This window comes from Heterodontus francisci, chromosome 14 (genome assembly GCF_036365525.1).
Source record: "Heterodontus francisci isolate sHetFra1 chromosome 14, sHetFra1.hap1, whole genome shotgun sequence".
NCBI lineage: Eukaryota > Metazoa > Chordata > Chondrichthyes > Heterodontiformes > Heterodontidae > Heterodontus > Heterodontus francisci.
Window position 1 is genome coordinate 104,913,147 of NC_090384.1, and position 26,965 is coordinate 104,940,111.

Consider the following 26,965-nt stretch of genomic DNA (forward strand, 5'->3'; position numbering starts at 1 on the left):
CTTTAAAGGAAAACGGTCAAGAGGGGTGAGAAAAATCTGCTCAGAGATGGGCCTTTAGTAGGTTTTTTTTTTAAAGAGGTGGTGAGAGATGGTGGGGTGAGGAAGAGGGGGAGATGGTGGGGGGGAGGAGAGAGGGAACGGGGGGGGGGATGGTGGGGGAGAGAGGGAGATGGCGGGGAGGGGAGAGAAAAGAGGGATGGGGTGGACAGTCACGGGGGGGGGGAGAGGAGCGTCACGGTGGGGTGGAGAGGAAAGTCACGGGGGTGGGGGGAGGGGGACAGTCACGGGGGTGGGGGAGAGTGACGGGGGTGGGAGAGGTGTCACCAGCTGGAGAGGCATCACGAGGGGGGAGAGGAGTCACGGGGGGAGAAGAGAGTCACGGGGGGAGGGGGAAGAGTCGCGGGGGGTGGGGAAGAGAAGCTGAAAGGCAAGAGGGGAAAGAAAAAGTGTGTTTCTTACCTGAAATGGGTGTTGTGACTGCTGGTTGGCCTGTATATGACTGTTGAGCAAAGGGCTTCACACTGCAGTGAAATGAAGTGCATGTTATTCTATCTTACTCATCATAACAAACTGGAATCTCAACAAATCCTATGTTTCTCACTGTAAAACACTGAGGACAAACATGCAGTGTAAAGATTCAAACAGAATCTATTCCGGGAGCCAAACTAATCTAATGTGGGCTATTCCCAGCAGCCAAACACTGGCAAATTGGCCAGACAATACAGCCACAATTACCTCTGTATTTATTAGCCGAATTGCCCTGTTTGAATTTCATGGCCCAATCTGTGCACAGAAAGCTCCCACAAACAGCAATGTGATAATCACCAGATAATCTGTTGGTTGGGGGAATAAATATTTCTAAGAGTGCAAGCCAGATACTTTGCCTAACTTGACAGGTGTTTTTAAAGTTTTAAAATGGTTCAGATTTCAAAACATTTATGCAACCAGCAAGAGCAATCAGTCGGGAATTCCCCTGATCTGCTATAAAATAGCATCATGGGATCTGTTACATCCACTGGAGAGGGCAGACTTGATCTCGGTTTAACGCCTCATCTGAAAGACGGCACCTCCGACAGTGCAGCCTTCCTCAATACTGCACTGGGAGTGTCAGCTTGGATTATGGACTCAATCTCTGGAGTGGGGATCGAACCTCCAACCGTCTGATTCAGAGGCGAGAGTGCTACCCACTGAACCACAGCTAGCACCTACAGAGAAACTCCCAAGATAAATTTTGTGATTTTAAGACATGTTAATGCTGAATATTCAAACATACACAATCAATATTATTTTAAGCAGTGATGATCTGGATTGAAGGACTGATGGAAGCAGATTCAATAGTAACTTTAAAAAGAAAATTGAATTTATACTTGAAAACCAAAAATCTGCAGGGCTGGTGGCAGGGGTGCAGGCAGGAAGATAAGGGCAGAGGGAGCTGGACTAATTGGATAGCTGTTTCAAACAGCCGGCACAAACACGATGGGCCGAATGGCCTCCTTCTGTGCTGCATCATTCCGTGGACACAACAGATTCAAGAGTGTCCATTTTATGGGAGCTTGGCAGAAGACAAGTGAGAAACCAGTTTTCAAATTCAGTAAAAAAAAAACCTCCCATAATAGGGTTTGACGCAATCTGAAGCTTTTCACAGGAATGCAAAGCTCACAATTATTTGCAATGCCAGAAGCTGGGGAAGGGTGAGATCCTGGTGACGATAGGTTAAGCTCATGGTAGGTTGTCTTTAATGGAAAGCTCCTGAATAAACCATGATATAGCATCCAACCACCCTGCACAGGGGAAACAGAAGGGGTTGAGGGGTGGGTAGTAGAAATAGATGGAGATATTTTGGGTTCACTCAGAGCTCAGATATAACCATTACGATTTGTTTGCTTTACTTACTCCTGTGAGGATCCCGGTTGTCCAGTTGGTATCACACTGTGCCAGAACTGAAAAAAAACATAAACTTTGTTAAAGAAACGAGTAGCGCTAACAAGAAAACGATATCGCAACAGATCTTTAAAAATAGGGTAAAATAAATCATAGAGCACAAAAAAAGTCACACGGCAACACAGAGAATCACCAGGTTTTCAGATGTGGCTTTCACAGAATCATAGGAACTTACAGTGCAGGAGTGGCCATTTGAAAGAGCAGTCAAAGACTTTACAAGAGTGTAGGCCAGGCACTGTGCCTAACATTGTATATGTTTCCAAGTTTTAATATGTTTCAGACATCATTTCAAAGCAAAGTGAGGGAGACATCAGAGGACACCCATCCTACCCACACTGAAGCCTTACCAGCACACCTTCACTCAAAACTTGCTCAAGCCAATTACTGCTCTTGGCGTTAAGTATGAATGAAACTTTCTGGTTCTTGGAAATTTTGGGGGGGACTGAGCCCCACTAAGGAAATAGTCGCCTCTCATGCCCTCCTGACTAAGATGTGGTAGGTTTGCTAAAAAAATCTTTCTCCTCCCATGTCCTGCTCCCATCTCTCTCTCTCTCTCTCTCTCTCTACTTCAACATTTGTTTTACTTTTTCTGTAACTGCTTTCTTTCTCCCTTGCCTTCCTACAACACTGGCATTGTTCCATGGGGAAAATTGAGGGAGGGGGCAGAGGGATGGGGGTGCAGTAGAGAAAGTGGCAGAGAGAGAAAGAAGCAGAAAGAGAGAACTTATTTCCTATAGGAACATAGGGAAAGGAGGAGACCATTCAGCCCCTCGAACATTCTACATCATTCAATTAGATAATGACTGGTCCCCATCTCAACTTCATTTACTCGTCTTGGCTCCACATCCCTTAATACCCTTAACCAATAAAAAAAAAACTATCAATTCTCAGTCTTGAAAATTGACCCCCAGCATCCTCAGCCTTTTGGGGGAAATGAGTTTCAGATTTCCACTACCCTTTGTATGAAAAAAATACTTCTTGATTTAACTCCTGAACAACCTAACTCTGATTTTAAGATGGTCGCATCTTGTTCCAGTCTCCCCTACTAGAGGAAAAGTTCCTCTTATTCTACTCTATCAAATCCCTTTATCATTTTAAACACCGCAATTAAATTAACCTTCAACTTCATGGGAATTCAACAACTTATATTTACATAGCGCCTTTAACAAGCCAAGTGCATGCAACCCGTGCTCGTAATTTACCCCTTTAAGCCCCCCAATAATGAGCAACACTGCCTGGCAGACCCAATTTGAGGCACTGCCTTGCTTTAAAACCACTTCACTTACCCCAGGTGCTGCTTGAAAGGATGGGCGAGCGATACCTGGTAGGCCCAGCTTGTGCTGGATGGTCGTGGCTGATACGATCTGTGCAGAAGACATTGCTGCCATGCTCTGAAGGGCTTTGTCCTTCACCGCTTGATCCTTGAACACAACACAACACACTCTTACACCCTGTTCCAATGCAAAGGAACGCGCTACTTCCCTATACCTAGAGTTGCATGCTTCACCCCATGGCCCAAAAGTGAGCAATAGTTTCCAATAATATATATTTTTTTAAAAATGAGGAAACATATTAAACCTGACTTTGGATGCTGCCTCAGTCATTCCCATGAACGTAATTGTAATCCCCGTCTTAAACTCCCTCCCCACCCCTTGTTTTGCACATTCTCTCTTTTTCTTGTGCAATATGCTGAGTTCACAGAATCTTACAGCACAGGAGGCCATTCAGCCCATTATGCCTGTGCTGGCTCATTGAAAGAGCTATCCAATTCGTCCCACTCCCCTCATGCTCTTTCTCCATAGCTCTGCAAATGATTTCCCTCCGTATTTCTCCAAAGCCCTTCTGAAAATTACCATTGCATCTGCTTTCCACCACTCTTTCAGACAGAGCATTCCAGATCACAACAACTTGCCGCATTAAAACAATTCTCCATCTCACCTCTGGTGCTTTTGCAATTATCTTAAATCTGCATCCCCTGCTTACTGATCTCTCCTGCTAATAGAAACTGATTTCTCCCTATCTACTCTCCACAAAACACCTCAAGTAATTAAGATGCTAAGTGTGCCTTTTAATCCAACTATTGTAGTTGGATGTGTGTCAGGTGCAGCATTCGAGGTTCTGACTATTGTTTGCTGCTCGATCCATGAATTGGAGCCATTTTTATAGAAGAGCAGATGCTTCAGAAATCGCTCCCAGGTGATATTACACGACAACCATTTAATATATTCAAGTGGCTTTGCATCGCAACACAAGTGTTTGTACATTTGTTTTCAATGGATGGACGGAGTGGATGCTTAAGCTGGTGGATGTGGTGCCAATCAAGCAGGCTGCTTTGTCTTGAATGGTGTCGAGCTTGAGTATTGTTGGAGCTGCAGCTATCCAGGCAAGTGGAAAGTATTCCATCACACTCCTGACTCGAGCATTGTAGATGGTGGACAGGCTTTGGGCAGTCAGGAGGTGGGTTACTCACCGCAGAATTCCAAGTCTCTGTGCTGCTCTTGTTGCCACAGTATTTAAGTGGCTGATCCAGTTGAGTTTCATGGTCAATGGTAACCCCCAGAATGTTGATGGTGGGGGATTCAGCGATGGTAATGGCGTTGAATGTCAAGGAGAGGTGGTTAGACTCTCTTGACATAGATGTAGGTGCACAACAATAAGCAACACTCAGACGCAGAGCACTGAGTTGGTCAACAGCATAACAAGTATACCAGGAGAGCAACTGAACTGTACAGGACAGGGAAGTTGAGAAGCTTTGGTCAAGGTGGTAGCAGAGAATCTGCAATTTGCCTCAGGGTCAGGGAAAGGAAAAACAGCCATGTCCTCAGGAGCTGGCTTGCATCCACAGACCCCTGCTTGAACAGCCCCTGCTGCGCTCTTAGAGGGCCTATCTTCCAGATATGACGTTAAATCAAGGCCCTGTCTACCCTGTCAGGTGAAGATAAAAGATCCCACGGCCACTATTTCAAAGAGCAGGGGAATTCTCCCCGGCATCCTTGTTGATATTTATCCCTCAACCACCAAAGAAATAAAATGCTTCTCTGGTCATTTATCTCATGGCTGTTTGTGGGAGCTTGCTGTGCATGAATTGGCTGCTGCATTTTCCTACAATACAACAGCAACTGCACATCAAAACGCACATCATTGGGTGTAAAGCATTTTGCGATGTCCAGAGGTCACGAAATGCACTAGGGAAATGCAAGTTCTCTGTTTACGGCAGTATCTGGCTTGCCTGGGATGTCTCCTGTGATCGAACTGCCCACCAGCACACACCATCAAAGCTCATTCAAGAATAGTGGCCATGTGGGCAAGGTGCCAAAGGATGCTCAATAAGCAAGAGGGAATGCAACCTGAACAAAAGAGACTGCACCTTTGGGTGATGAGGGAGGAGAAATGAATAAAAATGAAGTAAGGAGGACATACAATGCTGACTACATTGCAAGTCCTAGGGATAGTTTACAACACTAAAAGCCCTACATAAATGTAACTAGTTGCTGTGTTCATTATTTTTTAAAACATTACTTAGAAAAAGACTTGTAAATATGAAGGGTTTTGAAAGAGTAGATAGGGAGAAACTGTTTCCACTGGCAGAGGTTCAAGAATCGGAAGACACACATTGAAAGGAACCCAGAGGGGAGATGAGGAGATTTATTTTCAAATGCAGCGAGTTGTTTTGAGCTGGAATGCGCTGCCTTAAAGGGCGGTGGAAGCAGATTCAATAGGATTTTCAAAAGAGAATTGGATAGAAACTTGAAGTGGAAACATTTGCAGGTCTATGGGGAAAGAGCAAGTGAACGGGTTTAATTGGATAACATTCAAACAGCTGGCACAGACACAGAATCAGAGAATGGTTACAGTACTGGAGGAGGCCATTCAGCCCATCGTGTCCTTGCTGGCTCTCTGCAAGAGCAACTCACCTAGTCCCACTCCCCCGCCTCTTCCCCGTAGCCCTGCAAATTTTTTTCTTCAGATAATTATTCAGTTCTTTTGAAGGCCTTCATTGAATCTGAAGATGGGCCGAATGGCCACCTTCTGCACTGTAATATTCTATAATACATCTTTGTAAACATATTGCAAGGCTACAAAGAATCAAACATATATCTCCGAACAAGTTTCATAAAAATAAAGCTCTTCTGCAAAACTGAAAGCATGAAGTAGTCTCCTTCACGACATTACATTAAAATATTTGGGCCATTTTTCAAGCATGCAGCAGAAGCAATATAGTGGTCATTTTAATTCACAGGTATGCCTTTTTAGCAGTGACTCATCTACATCCTTGTGAACCTCACAATGAACCAATGTCATTTACATCTGGTAGTACCGATATGTGCTTTTTGTTTTAAAAAAATAATTTGGTAATTCCAATTTAATTCTGCTTCCTCCCTTCAATGTAATGACTTGTGCTGTTGTGCAGTTCCTCTGTTTTCACAAGCACTCGGGGTACCCCGTCCAAGTGTCTTTTACCCTCCAGTCTAGAGTGTCAGCAGGCTGTTCGATTGCAGGGGCATCACTATTCTCTGTAAACTTGAGCTCATTCAAAACTTTGCTGCTGGTATGCTAACTCTTAAGTCTCGTCCACAGATCGCCCCTGTGCTCACCGACCTACATTGGCTCCAGGCCCAGCAGTGCCTCGATTTTAAAACCCCCATTCTGGCTTTCAAATATCTCCATGGCTTCTCCCCTCCCCATCTCTCTAACCTCCTCCAGCCCCACAAACCTCTGCACTTCTTCAATTCTGGCCTCCTATGCATCCCCAATTTTCATTGCTCCATCTCTGGTGGCCATGCCTTTAGCTAATTAGGCCCTAATCTCTGGAATTCCCTCTCTAAACCTATCCACCTCTCTCTCCTCCTTTAAGATGCTCCTTAAAACTACCTATTTGACAAAGCTTTGGGTCATCTGCCCTAATATCTCCTTACGTGATTGGGTGTCAAGGTATATCTGATAACACTTCTGTGAAGTGCCTTGCGACATTTTACTACATCAAAGGTGCAATATAAATGCAATTTGTTGTTATCATCCACTTTTCAAGAGAGTCACTTGTCAGCAAGAAGCCCAGTTAATTCCCCTCCCCCACAGCTCCCCATCCTAGCCAGGAGATCCTGAGGCCAACTGTAGTAACCCACCACCCAATATCATTGTGGCTTCGTGTTAGGGGAATACATTTATTTCTTGATCTTCCATTTAAAATATGGACATTGTAAATCCACACTGTATAAGATCTGCTGTACCTCCAACAGAGCCATGCAACCCACGTATACTGATTGCTCCTCAGGCGTCGGTGCCCAGCTAAAACAGAAAGCTATAAACGGTGTTTACAATCTGTAGGTTTGAATGCCGAGGTGCTACTCTAAAAGGCCCAGGTCATATGTTACAATCTGTGTTTGAAGTCAGCCAAATACAATGGGCCTTCTATTCATCAACAAATGTTCCATATAGGAACGGGAGAAGGCCATTCAACCCCTCGAGCCTGTTTTGCCATTCAATTGGATCGCGGCTGATCTGTATCTTAACTCCATCTACCCAGCTTGGTTTCATAACTGTTAATAACCTTACCCAAAAAACATTTATGACTATCAGTCTTCAAATTTTCAACTGACCCTCAGCCTCAACAGTTTTTGGGGGTGAACAGTTCCAGATTTCCACTACGCTTTGTGTGAAGGAGTGCTCCCTGAGATTACCCCTGAACTGTTAAACTGACACCCCCTTTTATCTTCATTTTCCCACCTCCCCACCACCAGAGGAAACAGGTTTCAATAATGACGTAGCATCTTAAATCAAATCGGTGGTAGGGGCTGTCAATACATTAAATCCATGTTAAATTTCTGCTGTCGACGAACTGAGCTTCGTTATTTGGGACAACTCTCATCATGGGGTTTCAGATGAACATGTTTAAGCACAAGCGTCAAGCAATTTACTCAGATATAGCAAGCAGGCAGGCAAGCAGGCTGGCAGGTTGGTACATCTACTGCCGCAACCACGGTTTCAGAAAGGCACATAGCAGCGAGCCCTTCCTGACAGCATATACCTTTCAAACACAAGTCTAATCTGCCAAGCAAACAACCATTTCTGCCCCAAACCCCACACTCAAATAAAGAACTAAATAAATAATAAGTGTCGGTCTTTTGAAAATACTTACCATGTTCGTCACCTGTTTGCAACAATAGATAGTTTGTTAAAATGTTTTTGGATGGTAGAACAGAAAAAAAAAAACCAAATTACATTTGTTTATTAAAAAAAACTCAGCAGTAATCAATATAAAATGGCAAAACTGTTCTGGATTTTCTCTTTTTATTGGGTGATTTAATGACATCAATAATGCTGCCCCTTTATTTACGAATGACACACAGATACTCCATATGTCACCATTTGTTCAGCATCAGCATCAGCTGCCTGCATGTAAATGTCCAATTCAATCAAGGCACCAATGGGAAGAAATAGCAGCAAAACTGCTCTTGTTGGTTTTAAAAGCTTTGTTCAGCTGTCCAACTGTTTGATCTGCATAGTTACAAATTGCTCTTGTCACTAAAACTTAATAATCATTGCCCTCCCCTCCCTTCCTCCAACTACCACCGCCCTTTCATCCAAAAAAACACACACAGCAGAAAACTCCTAACTAGCCTTGCAAGCTGCTTTGCTTCCCACCTCTAATTCCCTGTTCGAGGGAAAAAAAAAGTGGCTTTAGTAACAGAAGTTAAATGACACAAATAACCTCAGTACTCAACACAAGGAATAGACTGAGTGGGAGGTTTGATTGTCAGAGTCTGTTTTTCTTTTAATATGTTGCTCTGTTTTCACTGAAACTCATTTTGCACTCCAAACAAAAACACGTACAGCACAGGAGGCCATTCGGCCCATTGTGCCTGTGCTAGTTCTTTGAAAGAGCTATATATGGGTGGCGCAGTGGCACAGTGGTTAGCACCGCAGCCTCACAGCTCCAGCGACCCGGGTTCAATTCTGGGTACTGCCTGTGTGGAGTTTGCAAGTTCTCCCTGTGTCTGCGTGGGTTTCCTCCGGGTGCTCCGGTTTCCTCCCACGTGCCAAAGACTTGCTGGTTGATGGGTTAATTGGCCATTATAAATTGCCCCTAGTATAGGTAGGTGGTAGGGAAATATAGGCACAGGTGGGGGATGTGGTAGGAATATGGAATTCGTGTAGGATTAGTATAAATGGGTGGTTGATGGTCGGCACAGACTCGGTGGGCCGAAGGGCCTGTTTCAGTGCTGTATCTCTAAACTAAACTAAATTAGTCCCACCCCCCCCCGTTCTTTCCTCAAAGCCCTGAATACTTTTTCATGATATATATATCCAGTTCCTTTTTGCAAATTATTACTGAATCTACTTCCACCGCCTTTTCAGATAGCACATTCCAGATCACCATAACTCGCTGCGTAAAATAACTCATCTCCTATCTGGGTCTTTTGCCAATAATCTTAAATCTGTGCCGTTTGGTTTCTGACCCTTCTGCCACTGGAAACAGTTTCTCTTTATTAACTTCATCAATACCTTCATAATTTTGAACACCTCTATTAAGTCTCCCTTTGACCCTCTGCTTTTTTTTTATTCATTCATGGGATGTGGGCGTCGCTGGCCAGGCCAGCATTTATTGCCCATCCCTAATTGCCCTAACTGAGTGGCTTGCTAGGCCATTTCAGAGGGCATGTAAGAGTCAACCACACTGCTGTGGGTCTGGAGTCACATGTAGGCCAGACCAGGTAAGGACAGCAGATTTCCTTCCCTAAAGGACATTAGTGAACCAGATGGGTTTTTACAACAATCGACAATGGTTTCATGGCCATCATTAGACTAGCTTTTTTTTTAAATTCCAGATTTATTAATTGAATTCAAATTCCACCTTCTGCTGTGGTGGGATTTGAACCCATTTCCCCAGACCAATACCCTGGGTCTCTGGGTTACTAGTCCAGTTACAATACCACTAAGCCACTGCCTCCACCTTGCTCTAAGGAGAACAATCTCAGCTTCTTCTGCTGAAATCCTTCATCCCTGGTACCATTTTAGGAAATCTCATTTCTGCTTTCTCTAAAGCCTTGACATTCTTTTTATAATTTTTTTTGCTCTGAACCATGCCAATAATGGGACTTAAAAGCAATTATTAACTGAGATTTCTCTCGTTACATTTCACTGCCTGATTCTTTTAAGGCAGGAGCGAGATACAGAACAGTTTCTCAGAAGTTTCAAAAATTTGCCATGCGAATAGGAATGTGTCCCTAAAATAGAGAAAGGGGATTGGAAATAAATCCTTAAATTCCAAGTCTTATACAAAAATAAAAATCCAGAACAGTTAAGAAAATATTTTATTTTAAAATCAATACCAGCAGAAATTTAAAAAATCTTGTAATACTTGAATATACTTTCAAAAATTAACTGAATAATTAAAACATTTTTTAAAACCGTTTTGCACCCTCCTTTTTCCATCAAAATACTGAATGCTTTACACATACAGCTTGTGCTGTAAAACCTTGCAAAAATACTGAATAACTTCTATCCCCTGTTGCTGCTCAGTTGCACTATGAGTAACTTTCTATCAGAGCAAAAGTAAACAAACAAAGTGGTGTATAGCATTTCTGTATTTTTTTTTTTCCTCTCCCTCTAGGCCTGCTTTCTAATTTGCTTTTCATTAGACAGAAAGCGGTTAGTACAAAAAAGCTAGCTGTGTCAGCCAGGCAACAGCCAATACCTATGAAAGAGCGTGCATACATAGCTACCCCAACATACTGCATAATGAGCATCAATTAATCCTCCTCATTGTGTAGCGAAATGCTGCTGAGCTCACTCTCAAAAGGAGTTGTGTTTTCTTTTTGTGTATAAATTATTAAAACCCCTTTTTTTTTTTAATAACGCTGGTGGAAAGTTCCTGGCACTGACTCGTGCGAGCGTAATAATTGGTGAAGTATCAAAATATGTCGCTACATTCAGCCGAGCATGGAATGCAAGCAGACAAGAGTCTCGCATCTTGTTTACAGCCGTAGTGTGTGTTCGTTTGTCAAACAGCAACCTCCTTGCTTTCTGGTCGATATTAGAACAGTTTAGGAGCACGGTAGCCTCACATATGTCGAGCATTCTTTGTTCCAGTCCTACTCAGGCCCCCTCCCCCAACTCTTAAGTAAAAGGTGTCGCTATGGGTACCCGCATGGGTCCTAGTTATGCCTGTCTTTTTGTGGGATATGTCGAGCATTCTTTGTTCCAGTCCTACTCAGGCCCCCTCCCCCAACTCTTTTTCCGGTACATTGATGACTGTATCGGTGCCGTTTCCTGCTCCCGCCCCGAACTAGAAAACTTTATCAAAAAGTCAGCTATGTGGCCTGGTCCAATCTGCACCTTCTCCTTTGTTATCTCTTGCCCAACCCCCACCTCACTTGTTTATAATCTGTGACTTTTCTAATATTTGTCAGTTCCGAAGAAGGGTCACTGATCCGAAACGTTAACTCTGCTTCTCTTTCCACAGATGCTGCCAGACCTGCTGAGTGAATCCAGCATTTCTTGTTTTTGTTTCACATATTTCAGCCTGGCTTATGTGGCAAATAATGCTAAACATAAAAATGTGCTGGGGAAAAACATATGGGAATTTAAGGTGTGTCATTGGGAAAAGGGGGGGGGGGGGGGTGATGGGAAACACACAAAGGGGAGATTCCAGCCAGGTCACAACAATAGGGAGACTAAACAGAACTTTGTTTATGAATGGCGGCAGTGGGGGAGGGGAGAGGCGCGGATGGGAATAGTGGGGGAGCTTATCCTGTGAGGGTTTAGTGCAAATCCGACTTGGACTGTTGCCTCAAACATCTACAACACTTTGTCATCTAACCCAGCAAGGGGAATAAACAGTGTAAGTGTCGACATCTTGGCAACTGGGCTATGCACAAGAAAAAAAAACACTGTTTATCAGAACCATCACAAAGCTAGCTCGTGATAGTTAACATCTGGTTAATTCATAACCTGCTTCTTTTTTGGTAAATTCCTCTCTGCGTTTTGAAAAAACAAAAAGGTTTTATATTTTTTTAAAACTAGTTTTGGATTACAGTTCTAGTATTTATTACTTTAGTACTTATTGCTAAGTACTATTCTCAGTAAACGGTTCCAGTGATGAGTTATTACAATCAGCTGAGCACCAAATACATATGTGCTGGCGTTCAATTTTTATGAGTTCCAAACTCAGTCATGCAAGTCTAGCTAGAAGTAATGCATTCGTATGCACTTGCACAGCGTACAATAGGGTCTGACTACAGTCAACAAAAAAATTCTGCCTTTTAACCCTTGATCAGTCTTGATGTTGTGCGACTGGAGATAATCAATATCACTTTTTCCAATTAAAAGCGTTTTTAAAAAATACACACTTTGTTCCTAATGCACTAATCGGACAGGACTGATTCTGTCTCAAGATGACAGTAAATTAGTTCTGTTGCGCTGTATTTAACATACAGGTACATGAGAAAGAAATAGGAGCTGGAGCTGGCCATTTGGCCCTTCGATCCTGCTCCACCATTCAACAAGATCATGGCTGATCTTCTACCTCAGCTACACCTTCCCACACTATCCCCATATATCCCTTAATTCCTTTCGCATCCAAAAATCCATCGACCTCTGTCTCGAATATACTCAATGACTGAGCATCCACAGCTCTCTGGGGTAGAGAATTTGGTAAAAATTTGACAAGAACTTGAATCTCTGGTGCATTCTGGCAGGGCTGACGCAAGATTGGACAAAGTCTCCTAAGGAAGCTTTCAAGACTGCCGTAACAAAATAATTGTCCCCTCCCTCCCCCTAAATCTGAGCCCTTATTTTGTCTCCCGCACCACTTCCTGACTCATTTAGCGTGCAGGTATAAAATGGCGACAATCCCCTCGAACAAGCTGAAATGGGTTCCCCTTCCCTTTACTTTCTAGTAGGGAAGGAATGATCATCAGTAACCAGCACCCACCCCACAGCCTGACCGGAGTTGGGAAACTTGAAAGCTCCTCACAAACAATGTTGGCTTACTCATGCGTCAGCTATCTCATCAAATACCAATGCAACAATCCAAGTGTTTCACCTGGGCTACAACTGACTCCGGAGGACACTGAAATTCAGGAATGGACCTCTTGGAGGGACTGGTGGGGTGTGCGCGCGCTGAGGGGGAGGGGTTATGGTGGATTAAGTGACCATCAGTTGATGGGGGAAAAAAATAAGAGGCTCTGTGGCTGGCTTATTGCTTGTGTACTGTTGCTCTTGTCACTTGCCAGGCAAATCTGGCAATGTGGGGGGTTGGAGAGGAAAAACATTTGGATTTATCTACCACTAGATGGTGTAACGCAAGAGGCAAATACCCCAGTGCTCTGAAAATTAAATCACTTTCCTAAAGAATCAGGATCTTCACATGAGAGAATCAGAATAAATACGTCGCATCCTCGTGCGTGTTTTTTTTTAAGGAGCGGTCAGTCTGGAAAACCGTGGATTCCCACTGGTTCCCTGTAAACCGAGTGGTTAAGGCAGAACTGATTCTGAGTCAGTCACCAGCTGCCAATCACTCCTGCCAGCATGCTCCTCTCACTACATTCAAAAAACCCAGATGCCTCCCATATTTAACAAGTCCGACAGAGCCAGACCAGCTCGTTATCTGCACTGTGCAATTTAGCATATAAGGTAGGAAATTAAAAAAAAAATGTTGCTTGCTTTTATTTCTTTGCTCTCTCAGTTTTTAACCCTTTGAGTATTGTGTCCATTGACACAGAGGCAAGTTACCAATTGCTGGTCACCTCATTCTTTTCTGTGGCCTTAATGCTAAGTGTGTTTCACAGATGTTATGTAACAAATCCTGCCTTATGACCACTTTAGCAAGTGAAACATCCATTTTACAGAGTGCACTTTATCTCAATTCCATAACTGTGTGGAAATGAAGGGTTTATTTACAAACTATATATGTGTGTGCTTGTTACAAAAATTAAAAAGAAACAACACGCAATGCTAATAACTGCATTGTTAAAAGCCTGTTATAAATTCTTACACTTGACAAAAGAGCCAAGCTTCCACACATGCAGTTCAGGCAGATTTTAATTTTGGGAGCTGGATGTTGAATCAGTTCAATAGCTGATTCCTCCCCACAATCCCACCACCCATCAAAAGCAGCCAATGAAAGGCCTAATCGTTTTCATCTACTTTTAAAATGTGCAAGGTGCCCAGAGTGTAAAATTAAAATAGCTAGGCAGACAGAGGCATGCAAAAAGGAAAGATTCAGTCAGAGGAAGTCTCAGCAGAGGAAACAGCACTCTCCGTGGAAAAAAAAAGTCGGAAGCATAGCAACTGCGAGCCCAAAGCAGACAAGCGCATACCTTTAGCTTGGAATGAATCTCACGAGATTTCCTTCTGGCAAGAACCTGAATGTGACTAGACACCTAAAGGGTAGGGGAAGGGAAGAAAACAAAGAGAAAAAAAAGAGCCTGTAACCATGGAAACAAAAGCCCCTTGCAACTAGGCGAGCCAGACGTACCTTTATGGCAGCTTGAATTTCCCGAACTTTCTTCCTTGCTAACACCTGTATGTGACTAGACACCTACATAGTGCAACCCATAAAACAAAAAAAAACAAAAGGGAAATTAAAGGTGAAACATGTCTTCTGTCTGTGGTTGTTGGCTTTTTTTTTGGAAAATATTATTCGTTCCTTTTTAACGAGCTTAGCACTTAAGAGGAAATTGCATTCCCAGCAGGCAACTATACACCAGTGCAGCACTAAGTATCATCACTGCAGAAACCTTCTTGCAGAAAAGACCTGCAGCCACTGCGTGCATATATTTGGTCTTTTGAAAAATCGTAGTATGATGGGTTAAAATTGGAGCACTAACTTCACTTTACTGCTTTCGACACTATTGCCATCAATTAATCGGATTGGAATATAAGCTGTCAGAGCAAGTAACACAGAAATCCATGCAGGGGATAAAATAAAAATAAAACCACAGCTGTCAGCAGACTAGATTTCAATTAGAAAAATATGACGCAGTTAATAAAATACCGTCAGCTTCGATCAGGCCTCAAGTATCCAAATAAATAGTAAAAAGGCATGCAAATTCTGAAATAGAGGCCTGTCTTAAGCTGCATATAAAGAATTGAAAGGAAGAAGCAGTTCTCAATCAATTAATTGATGCAATGTGAGTTAGTTGATAAAAGTAAAACTCTAATCCAAGTACGCAATTTTAAGTAGAAACTCAAGAAAGATCTGCAGCAGCCCTGGATGATATTGAGGCTCTGTCAAGGGTGCAGGGAAGAGCCACTAGACTAATTCCCAGTTTAAAGCACCTTAGTCATCAAGATAGGCTTACACTTTAGAGAAGCATAGACTTAGGGGTGATCTGATTGACGTTTACAAGATGATGAATCATTGAACCATAAATGGTTACAGCACAGAAGGCCATTCAGCCCATCCTGTCCATGCTATCTCTCCTTAAGAGCTACGCAGCTAGTCCCACTCTTCTGCCTTTCCCCCGTAGCCCTGCAAATGTTTTCTTTTCAAATAATTATCCAATTCCTTTTTGAAAGCCACAATTGAATCTGCGTCCACCACACTCTCAGGCAGCACTTTCCGGTCCTAACCACTCACTGCGTAAAAAAGTCTTTCCCCGTGTTGCCGTTGCTTCTTTTGCGAATCAGCTTAAATTGGTGTCCTCTGGTTCTAGACCCTTCTGCCAATGGGAACAGTTTCACCTTATCTACTCTGTCCAAACCCCTCATGATTTTGGGCACCTCTAACAAACTTCCTCTCAACTTTCTCTTTTCTAAAGAGAACAGCCTCAGTTGTGTCAAACCATCCACGTAACTGAAGCCCCTCATCCCCAGAACAATTCTAGTAAATCTTTACTGCACCCTCTCCAATGCCTTCACATCCTTCCAACAGCATGGTACCAAAAATTGGACACAATGTTCCGGTTGAGACTGAACCAGTGTTTTATAAAGGTTCAACATAACTTCCTTGTTTTTGTACTCTATGCCTCTACCTATAAAGCCCAGGATCCCAAATGCCTTATTATCCACTTTCTTCAACCTGTCCTGCCACCTTCAATGATTTCTTCACATATACCCCCAGGTCCCTCTGCTCCTGCACCCCTTTTACAGTTGTAGCCTTTATTTTATATTGCTTTTCTTCATTCTTCCGACCAAAATGTATCTCTTCACACCTCTCTGCATTAAATTTCAACTGCCATGTGTCCTCCCATCCCACCAGCCTCTCCATGTCTTCTGGACTTCTATCACTATCGTCCTCACAGTTTACAATTTTTTGGGTGGGGTGGGGAGGTTATCGATTGTGATGCACAAGGTATCACAATTGTGTGGCACAAACTGGATGGACCAGAGGGTCTTTACTTATCCATCATTGTTCGTATAACCAACTCAGTACTGAACTGTAGGCGTCTGGAAGAATACACATCTGCATTCAAACGTTCTACCAAAGGCACGGTAGTTCAAACTTACCAGTAGTCAATGGCATTGTTGAAGGGACAGGTAGGGATAACATAATGGGATCTACTTATGAATAAAGGATGGAATTGTGACTGTGGCAACTGATCAATATAGAGATAGTCCGAGTGAATAAGTATCGGTTGCATTTAGTGTGCTTGCCATGTTCACAATGTCACAAATTTTGAATTGACTCCTTAGATGCAATTTTCTGCTGATCCGATTTTTTAAAACAAGCAATTATGCAGTCCAACGATTCTAAAATATACATTCATCCTCAACTCATTTTTAAATCAATTTAGCCTTACTAAACCTTCCAAAAGAGTTGATAGCAAAATGTAACTTCAACTCTGGGTTACATAGAAGCAGGAGACCTTTCAGCCCCTTGAGCCTGTTCTGCCATTCAGTAAGATCATGGCTCACCTGTACCTCAACTCAATGTACCACCTTTGATCCATAGGTCTTACTATACAAAAAATTATTGATCTCAGTCTTGAACTGTTAATTTCAAGTTACGAGCTAAAATCTAGATTTCAGTACATGGAATGGGCTTCTGGATAGCAGATGGCAACCTTGGAATCATTTAAGGGCTAATTAAACGCTACACTCTAGGATGGTTAAGAGGGGCTGAATGGCCATACTCTACTATATCTATCTTGTGACATGACCAGTAACAGGAACTGATGCAACAACATTAAAAGTGGGAGCATCCTTTGAGTTTAATTTCAGTCTTTCACTTAGAGGAGTTTCTCTGGGATATAAAAAAACCTTTTTTTATAATAACAGAAGTACTGAACGTTTTGTTCAATGAGCAAGCTTGTCATTTTATTCTGACAATATATTCCAAGGATTTTATTTATATGAGGTGGGGGAGAGAGAGATGCACGCACACACGGAGGCAGCTGGTTTCAACTGACCATTTTATGTGCTGATGCATTAACCCATGGTTCCATGCATTCTCTACCATTCCCAAAAACCACCAGAGAGTCAGGTGAAAATCAACATCATCCTTCACTTGGATGAAGATGCTCCCGATTTTGAAAAGGTTGTACAGTTGTTATTTTCCAGGAGGTTGTGACCCCGCCCAAAGAAAACCTGTAAAATGACAATCACATACGAAAAGATTTAGTCCTTTGTCCAAACACAGGAAGTGGAGGAGGCCATTCAGCCCCTCGAGCCTGTTCTGCCATCTAATGAGATAATGGCTGATATGTGGCCTAACTCCACATACCTGCCATTGCCCCAAATCCCTCAATACCATTGGATAACAAAAATCTATCAATCTCAGATGTAAAGTTAACAATTGATTGAGCATCAATTGCCATTTGTGGAAGACAGTTCCAAACTTCTGACACTCTTTGCGTATAGAAGTGATTCCTAATTTCACTCCTGAAAGGTCCGACTCTAATTTTTTAGATATTGCCCCTTAGTCCTAGACTCCCCACCCAGCGGTAATAGTTTCTCTCTATCTACCCTATCTGTTCCCCTATCCCACACCACTTCATTTGCTCCCAATGATATGAGCGAAACCATGACATCTATATTTGTACTTGGAAAAAATGTATATTAAAAATTGCACATGTAACTGCTCCAGAGTCCATTAAAAAAGTGCTAATTCCTGAAGCTACCTAATGAATAACTGACAAAATGTCCAAGGATGATGGAAAAAAAAGTACTTTTTGTTTTTGTGAATGTAACTGCAGTGATGACAGCAAAGTATAAAATTAAACAGAGCAAGCCAATGGCATATAGCAGCTCAATGGAGCCAACTCAGCCAACTCAAGTGACACCTACCCCAATAGTCGCCAACATACACATATGCCCACCGATCTATTTTACCTGCTTCCTAGTTCGTGTCTTCCCTGTTCTTAACTTGATGTACCTGGCTATCAATTCATTACGACCTGCAAAAGACAAACATAGAGTTTAGTAAACTACCAAATTAGCACAACTACAAACCTTTGCCCAAAAAAAATCATTTTACAATTGGAAAGAAAATGTTGAGTTTGATATGCTCAGTTGATGAGGATATTCGGGTCAAAGGTCAATAGATTTTTGGGAACAATGGGATGTGTGGATAGTGAAGGAAGGTGTAGCTGAGGTCGATGATCAGACATGATCTTACTGAATCCCTGTGTCTGCGTGGGTTTTCTCCGGGTGCTCCGGTTTCCTCCCACAGCCAAAAGACTTGCAGGTTGGTTGGTAAATTGGCCATTATAAATTGCCCCTCGTATAGGTAGGTGGTAGGGGAATATAGGGACAGGTGGGGATGTGGTAGGAATATGGGATTAGTGTAGGATTAGTATAAATGGGTGGTTGATGGTCGGCACAGACTCGGTGGGCCGATGGGCCTGTTTCAGTGCTGTATCTCTAAATAAAAAAATAAAATGAAATGAATGGCAGAGCAGACTAGAGGGGCCAAATGGCCTTCTCCAGCTCCTATTTCTTTTGTTATCATGCTCCATATATATGCACACTATTCATAGGAAAAGAATGGGGGTAATGAATTGAAGGCTGCAAAGAAATTTAATCTCGAGCTGAAAAAAGAAATGAGTGATGCATTCCAGCAGAAAATACGTAGCTAAGCATTACACAGAATTTTGCAGCAAAGAAACAGGCCAATTTGGTACAAGTGGTCTATGACAAAGTTTATGCTTCATAGGGCCTGTTTCAGTGCTGTATCTCTAATCTAATCTAATCTAATCTAACCCCTCTTCATCTCACCCCTTCAGCACATCCTTCTTTTCCTTTTTCCCTCATGTGTTTGCCCAGCTTCCACTTTACAGAATCACAGAATCGTTACACTGCAGGAGGCCATTCGGCCCATCGAGTCCACACTGGCTCTCCGAAAAAACAATTCCCTCAGTTCCATTCCCCTGCCTTCTCCCCTGCACATTCTTCCTTTTCATACAACTGTCTAATTCCCTTTTGAATGCTTCAATTGAACCTGCCTCCACCACGTTCTCAGGTAGCGCATTCCAGACCTTAACCACTCGCTGTGTGAAAAAGTTTTTCCTTACGTCACTTTTGCTTCTCTTACCAAATTCTTTAAATCTGCGCCCTCTCATTCTCGATCCTTTCACGGGGAGGCGATGGCGTAGTGGTATTGTCGCTGGACTAGTAACCCAGAGACCCAGGGTATTGCTTTGGGGACATGGGTTCAAATCCCACCACAGCAGAAGGTGGAATTTGAATTCAATTAATAAAATCTGGAATTAAAAAGCTAGTCTAATGATGGCCATGAAACCATTGTTGATTGTTGTAAAAACGCATCTGGTTCACTAATGTCCTTCAGGGAAGGAAATCTGCTGTCCTTACCTGGTCTGGCCTACATGTGACTCCAGACCCACAACAATGTGGTTGACTCTTACATGGCCTCTGAAATGGCCTAGCAAGCCACTCAGTTGGCAGCTCACTGCCACCTTCTCAAGGGCAACTAGGGATGGGCAATAAATGCTGGCCTGGCCAGCGACGCTCATATCCCAAGAATGAATTTAAAAAAAGTTTCTCTCTATCTACTCTGTCCAGATCCCTCATGATTTTGAACACCTCTATCAAATCACCTCTCAGCCTTCTCTTCTCCAAGGAAAACAGTCCTAACTTCTCCAATCTATCTTCATAACTGAAATTCCTCATCCCAGGAACCATTCTCGTGAATCTTTTCTGTACTCTCCCCAATGCCCTCATCTTTCCTAAAGTGCGGCAACCAGAATTGAACGCAATACTCCAGCTGAGGCTGAACTAGTGTCTTATACAAGTTCAATATAGATTCCTTGCTCTTGTACTCTATGCCCCCATTAATAAAGCCCAGGATACTGTATGCTTCATTAACTGCTTTCTCAACCTGTCCTGCCACTTTCAATGACTTATGGACATATACACCCAGGTCCCTCTGCTCCTGCACCCCCTTTAGAATTGTACCATTTATTCTATATTGTCTCTCCATGTTCTTCCTACCAAAATGAACCACCTCACATTTCTCTGCATTGAAATTCATCTGTCACCTGTCTGCCCATTCCACCAATTTGTCTATGACCGTTTGAAGTTCTACACTATCCTCCTCACAGTTCACAATGCTTCTAAGTTTCGTATCATCTGCAAACTTTGAAATTGTACCCTATACACCAAGGTTTAGGTCATTAATATATAACAGGAAAAGCAAGGGTCCCAACACTGATCCCTGGGGAACTCCACTACAAACCTTCCTCCAGCCCGAAAAACATCCATTAACCACTACTCTTTGTTTCCCGTCACTCAGCCAATTCCGTATCCATGTTGCTACTGTCCCTTTTATTCCATGAGCTACAAGTCTGTTGTGTGGCACTGTATCAAACGCCTTCTGAAAGTCCATGTACACCACATCAACAACATCGCCCTCATCAACCCTCTCTCCTCAAAGAACACCAGAAAGTTAGTTAAAAATGATTTTCCCTGAAGAAATCCAAGCTGGCTTTCCTTAATTAACTCGCATTTATCCATGTGACTATTGATTTAGTCCCAAATTATTTTTTCTAGAAGTTTTCCCACCACTGAAGTTAAACTGACTAGCCTGTAGTTTCTGGGCTTATCTTTACACCCTTTTTTGAACAAGGGTGTAACGTTAGCAATTTTCCAGTCCTCTGGCACTACCCCAGAGTCTAAGGAAGACTGAAAAATTATGGCCAGTGCCTCTGCGATTTCCACCCTCCCTTTCCTCAGTATCCTTGAATGCCTCTCATCTGGCCCTCTTACTTTATCCACTTTAAGTACAGACAGCCTATCTAATCATTCCTCTTGATCAGTTTTAAGCCCCTCTAGTGTCTGACTTACCTCCTCTTTGAACACTGCCCGAGTTGCATCTTCTTCTTTGGTAAAGACAGATGCAAAGTATTCATTCAATACCTCAGCTTTGCCCTCTGCCTCCATGTGTAAATCCCCTTTCTGGTCCCTAATTGGCCCCACTCCTCCTTTTACCACCCTTTTACTATTTATATGCCTATAGAAAACGTTGGGATTTCCCTTAATGCTTAAATGCATCTACGTAAATGTATCTTTGCCAAATGCATTTAATTGGTCTTAAGTTTATTAATCTGGGGGAGAAATACAAGCCAACATTGGGGTCGGAGAAAAGGCACATTGCAAATATTTTCACTAAAGAGAATTGTCTTGATCAGTTGTAACATAGAAACATAGAAAATAGGAGCAGGAGGAGGCCATTCGCCCCTTCGAGCCTGCTCCGCCATTCATTATGATTTTGGCTGATCATCCAACTCAGTAGCCAGTTCCGGCTTTCGCCCAATACCCTTTGATCCCTGTAGACCCAAGAGCTATATCTAACTCCTTCTTGAAAACATACAATGTTTTGGCCACAACTGCTTTCTGTGGTAGCGAATTCCACAGGTTCACCACTCTCTGGGTGAAGAAATGTTTCCTCATCTCAGTCCTGAAAGGTTTACCCCGTATCCTTAGACTATGACCCCTGGTTCTGGACTCCCCCACCATCAGGAACATCCTTCCTGCATCTACCCTGTCAAGTCCTGTTAGAATTTTATAGGTTTCTATGAGATCCCCCCTCACTCTTCTGAACTCGTGAATATAATCCTAACCGACTCAATCTCTCCTCATACGTCAGTCCGGGCATCTCAGGAATCAGTCTGGTAAACCTTCGCTGCACTCCCTCTATAGCAAGAACATCCCTCCTCAGATAAGGAGACCAAAACTGCACACAATACTCCAAGTGTGGCCTCACCAAGACATCACTGCTTCTGTACCCGAATCCTCTCGCTATGAAGGCCAACATACCATTTGCCTTTTTTACCACCTGTTGCACCTGCATGCTTACCTTCAGTGACTGGTGTACGAGAACACCCAGGTCTCGCTGCATATTCCCCTCTCTGAGTTTATAGCCGTTCAGATAATAGTCTGCCTTCCTGTTTTTGCTACCAAAGTGGATAACCTCACATTTATCCACATTATACTGCATCTGCCATGCATTTGCCCACTCACTCAACTAGTCCAAATCACCCTGAAGCCTCTCTGCAGCCTCCTCACAACTCACCCTCCCACCCACTTTTGTGTTATCTGCAAATTTGGAGACATTACTTTTAGTTCCCTCATCTAAATCATTAATGTATATTGTGAATAGCTGGGGTCCTAGCACCGATCCCTGCGGTACCCCACTAGTCACTGCCTGCCATTTGGAAAAAGACCCATTTATCCCTACTCTTTGTTTCCTGTCCACCAACCAATTTTCTATCCATCGCAATACGCTACGCCCAATCCCACGCGCTTTAATTTTACATGCTAATCTCTTATGTGGGACTTTGTCGAAAGCCTTCTGAAAGTCCAAATAAACCACATCCACTGGCTGTCCCTCATCAACTCTACTAGTTACATCCTCAAAGAACTCTAGTAGATTTTTCAAGCATGATTTCCCTTTCGTAAATCCAGGCTGACTCTGCCCGATTCTACCACTGTTCTCTAAGTGCTCTGCTATAAAATCATTGAAAACGGACTCTAGAATTTTCCCCACTACCAACGTCAGGCTGACTGGTCTATAATTCCTTGCTTTCTCTCTACCTCCCTTTTTAAATAGTGGGGTTACATTAGCTACCCTCCAATCTGTAGAAACTGTTCCAGAGTCTATAGAATCTTGGAAGATGACCACCAATGCATCCACTATTTCTCGGGTCACTTCCTCAAGTACTCTGGGATGCATACCATCAGGCCCTGGGGATTTATCGGCCTTCAATCCCATAAATTTCCCCAACACCATTTCGCTACTAATACTGATTTCCTTCAGTTCCTCTCTCTCTCACTAAGCCCTTTGTTCCCTAACATTTCTGGTATGATATTTGTGTCTTCCTTTGTGAAGACAGAACCAAAGTATGCATTTAGTTGGTCAGCCCCTTTATTCCCCATAATAAATTTCCTTGTTTCTGACTGTAAGGGACCTACATTTGTCTTCAATCTTTTTCTCTTCACATATCTATAGAAACTTTTACAGTCAGTTTTTATGTTCCCCGCAAGCTTGCTCTCGTACTCTATTTTCCCCTTCTTAATCAATCCTTTGCTGAATTCTAAACGACTCCCAATCCTCAGATCTGTTGTTTTTCCTGGCACATTTATATGCCTCTTCCTTGGATCTAATGCTATCTCTAACTTCCCCTTGTAAGCCATGGTTTGGCTACCTTTCCCATTTTACTTTTGCGCCAGACAGGGATAAACAATTGCTGCAGTTCATCCATGCGTTCTTCAAATGTTTGCCATTGCCTATTCCCCATTAAACAGAAAGCGAAGCACATTTATACAGTAAATTACTCAATTGAACATTCAGCAAACATAAGCAAAAACAATAATCTTGGATTTATTTTGTGTCTTTCACGACTTCAGGATGTTTCAAAGCGTCTGGGAATTCGGGCTTCTGTAAATCTAGCGTCAAGGTGTGAAATGATTCCAGGGCTTTGTTCCGGAATCTGGTGCAGCCACTTTGCAACAGCATTGAATCGTACCGCACAGGAGGAGACTATTTAACTCATTGTGCCTGTGGCAGCTCTTTGAAAGAGCTGCTCAATTGGTCTCATTCCCCCAGCTTTTTCCTCGTAGCCCTGCAAAATTTCTTTCCTTTCTGAAGTTTATATCCAATTAACTTTTGAAAGTTATGACTGAATCTGCTTCCACCACCCTTTCAGGCAGCGTGTCCTAGGTTGTAACAACGCGTTGCTTTCAAAAACGTCTCCTCCTCTCCTCCTTGTTGCTGCAGTTGTACTGTGAATGTCACCCAGGATGGGAGATTTGAAGGCCGCAACCAAAGCTTTAATCAGAGAATGGAAGTTAAGAATCTGTCGAGAAGGAACTTGGGTTTCAGGTTCAGGAAAACGGTGACTGAGCCTAGGTCGGTGAGACACCACTCACCGAATTTAGGTCACAGTGAACATATCCGTTGGCCCATGAAAAATAATTAAACGAGAACAACTTACATTTTATATAACACCTCAAACATAGTAAGATGTCCCAAGGCATTTCACAAGAGTGATTCTCAAACAGAATTGGACACCAAACCACGTAAGATTATAAGGTCAGTTGAGCAAATGCTTGGCCAAAGAGTTGGGTTTTAAGGACTGTCCTAAAGGAAGTAGAAAGGCAGAGAGATTTAGGGAGGGAATTCCAGAGCTTAGGCCCAGCCAGCTGAACGCACAGCCACTGTTGGTGGAACGATTAAAAACAGGGATGTGCACCAGGAGAGAATTAGAGGGGGTCAATATTTCAGAGGGTTGTGGGGCTGGAGGAGGTTACCAAGATAGGGAGGGGCGAGGTCATGGAGGGATTTAAAAACAAGAATGAGAGTTTTAAAATTGAGGAGTTGCCAAACTGGGAACCAATGCAAGAAACACTGAATGAGATTTTTTACAATAATAGCCTATCTTATTAGGCCAACAATAGATTTCAGCTGAGACAGTTCTTCCCCTCCCACCACTATTATTTTCCTGAGTTAAGGGCAGGCTTGGGACTGAATTCCAGGCCTCCACCAACACTGCCCTCCTGTGGGCTGCTTGGGAGGTGCATAAGCACAGTCTGGGTGATTCTTCCTCCGATTGTTCCTCCCCCAAAAGTCCTAATATGCTGTTTGACCGTATTACCACAGAGTTTACGGACACTGTCAGAGAGGCACCTGCAGAGTCTTTAGCGCAGCGGTAATATTACTCAACTTGTAACCCAGAGGCCTGGATTAATGCTCGAGAGACATGAGTTCAAATCCCACCACGGCAGCTGATGGAATTTAAATTCAATTAATTAATAATTCTGGAATAAAAGCTCCAGACAGCAACGTGGCTGGCTCTTAACTGACCTCTGAAATGGCCTAGCAAGCCACTCAGTTGTACAAAAAAGTCAAAGAAGACAGACCACCCTACATCGACCTAAGCACCGGAAATGACAAAGGTACATCCTGCCCAGTTAACCCCGCAAAGTCCTCCTCAGAGGCTAGGAATCCTGAGGCGAGTAACTTGCCTCCTGACTCCCCAAAGCCTGTCCACCATCTACAAGGCACGTCAGGAGTGTGATGGAATACTCTCCACTCGCCTGAATGGGTGCAGCTCCAACACTCAAGAAGCTCGACACCATCCAGGACAAAGCAGCCCGCTTGATTGGCACCCCATCTACAAACATTCACTCCCTCCACCGACGCACAGTGGCAGCAATGTGTACCATCTACAAGATGCACTGCAGCAACCGCACCAAGGCTCCTTAGACAGCACTTTCCAAACCCGCGACCTCTACCGACTAAAAGGACAAGGGCAGCAAATGCATGGGAACACCACCACCTGCAAGTTCCCCTCCAAGTCACACACCATCTTGACTTGAATCTATATCGCCGTTCCTTCACTGTCGCTGGGTCAAAATCCTGGAACGCCTTTCCTAACAGCACTGTGGGTGTACCTACCCCAAATGGACTGCAGCGGTTCAAGAAGGCAGCTCACCACCACCTTCTCAAGGGCAATTAGGGATGGGCAATAAATGCTGGCCTGGCCAGCATCGCCCACATCCCAGGAACGAATAAAAAAAACTAATATCTGGGGAGCTGCGCCAAAATTGAGAGAGCTGCCCCATAGACTAGTCATGCAACAACCTGGCATACAAAAGCAAAATAGTGCAAATGCTGGAAATCTGAAATAATAATAGAAAGTGCTGGAAATTGGTGGTGAAAGGTCTTCAACCTGAAACGTTGGCTGGAATTTTACGCCACCCCAGCAAGCCAGATGGCGGCGGGGAGTGGCATAAAATGGAGCGGGAGGCTCCGGGAGACCTTCCCGAGCCGCTCCCACCTCCACCCCACTTTACGTAGGGCGGAGGTTGGGGGGAGACGATAAATGGGCCGCCTGCCCCAGGCCAATCAAGGCCCTTAAGTTGCCAATTAACGGCCACTTATGGGCCTTCGCCCGCCTCCATGGGGAAGTTAACAGTGGCAAGCGGGCATCCTGGAGCCGGGAAAGGCTGCCCCATGAGAGCTGACAGCCTCTCAGAGGCCGGGGTGGGGGGGAGAGACCCTGACAATCGGGTGCAGGATGCCTGACTGAAGGCCGCCCCCTGCTTTCCCAACCACCCCAGGACGCCCCCCCTTCCCCCCCAAACAATCACCCTTGCCTCGCCGGGGCCTGACTGATTACTCCCAGCGAGGCAACCCAAACTTACCTACACTCCTGGCTCCATGTCCTCACCTAGGCTGCAGTCCCAGCAGTGGCCACCGCTCCCGGTGGCGCTCCAGGACTAAGAGCTGCCAGCTCGATGATTGGTCGGCAGCTCAATGAGGCGGGACTTCCTCCCTCAAGCAGGTGGAAGTCCCACCTCGGAACAATTAAAGCCCGGGGACCCGTAAAACGTAGGACGGATCCCCAGGCTAGGCGGAAGCGGGTTCGCCACCGACTTTTACGTCAGTGGCCAATGTGAAATCCAGCCCATTAACTCTGTTGCTCCCTCCACTGATGCTGCCAGACCTGCTGAGTATTTCCAACAACCTGACAGTCATACTCATAGAATCATACCTTACAGCAAATGTTCCAGACTCCTCCATCACCATCTCTGTGTATGTCCTGATGCACCAGTAGCTCCA

General features: G+C 43.7%; 1 protein-coding gene across 7 annotated transcripts in view; it reads right to left on the reverse strand.

Annotated features, from left to right (window-relative positions):
* Window positions 1-26,965, reverse strand: part of LOC137377196 (transcriptional enhancer factor TEF-1) — a 301,232-nt gene that overhangs the window by 42,676 nt on the left and 231,591 nt on the right. For 3 of the 7 annotated variants that reach the window (XM_068046670.1, XM_068046676.1, XM_068046674.1), the window contains 6 exons: window positions 18,217-18,281; window positions 14,262-14,324; window positions 8,078-8,089; window positions 3,228-3,362; window positions 1,894-1,940; window positions 460-521 (listed from right to left, as the gene is read on the reverse strand). In XM_068046670.1, the coding sequence (XP_067902771.1) occupies window positions 460-521; window positions 1,894-1,940; window positions 3,228-3,362; window positions 8,078-8,089; window positions 14,262-14,324; window positions 18,217-18,281 (384 nt within the window). Of the gene's footprint in view, window positions 1-459; window positions 522-1,893; window positions 1,941-3,227; window positions 3,363-8,077; window positions 8,090-14,261; window positions 14,325-14,419; window positions 14,483-18,216; window positions 18,282-26,965 lie in introns of all 7 variants that reach the window. The other 4 variants (XM_068046671.1, XM_068046675.1, XM_068046673.1 and 1 more) reach the window with 3 other exon arrangements.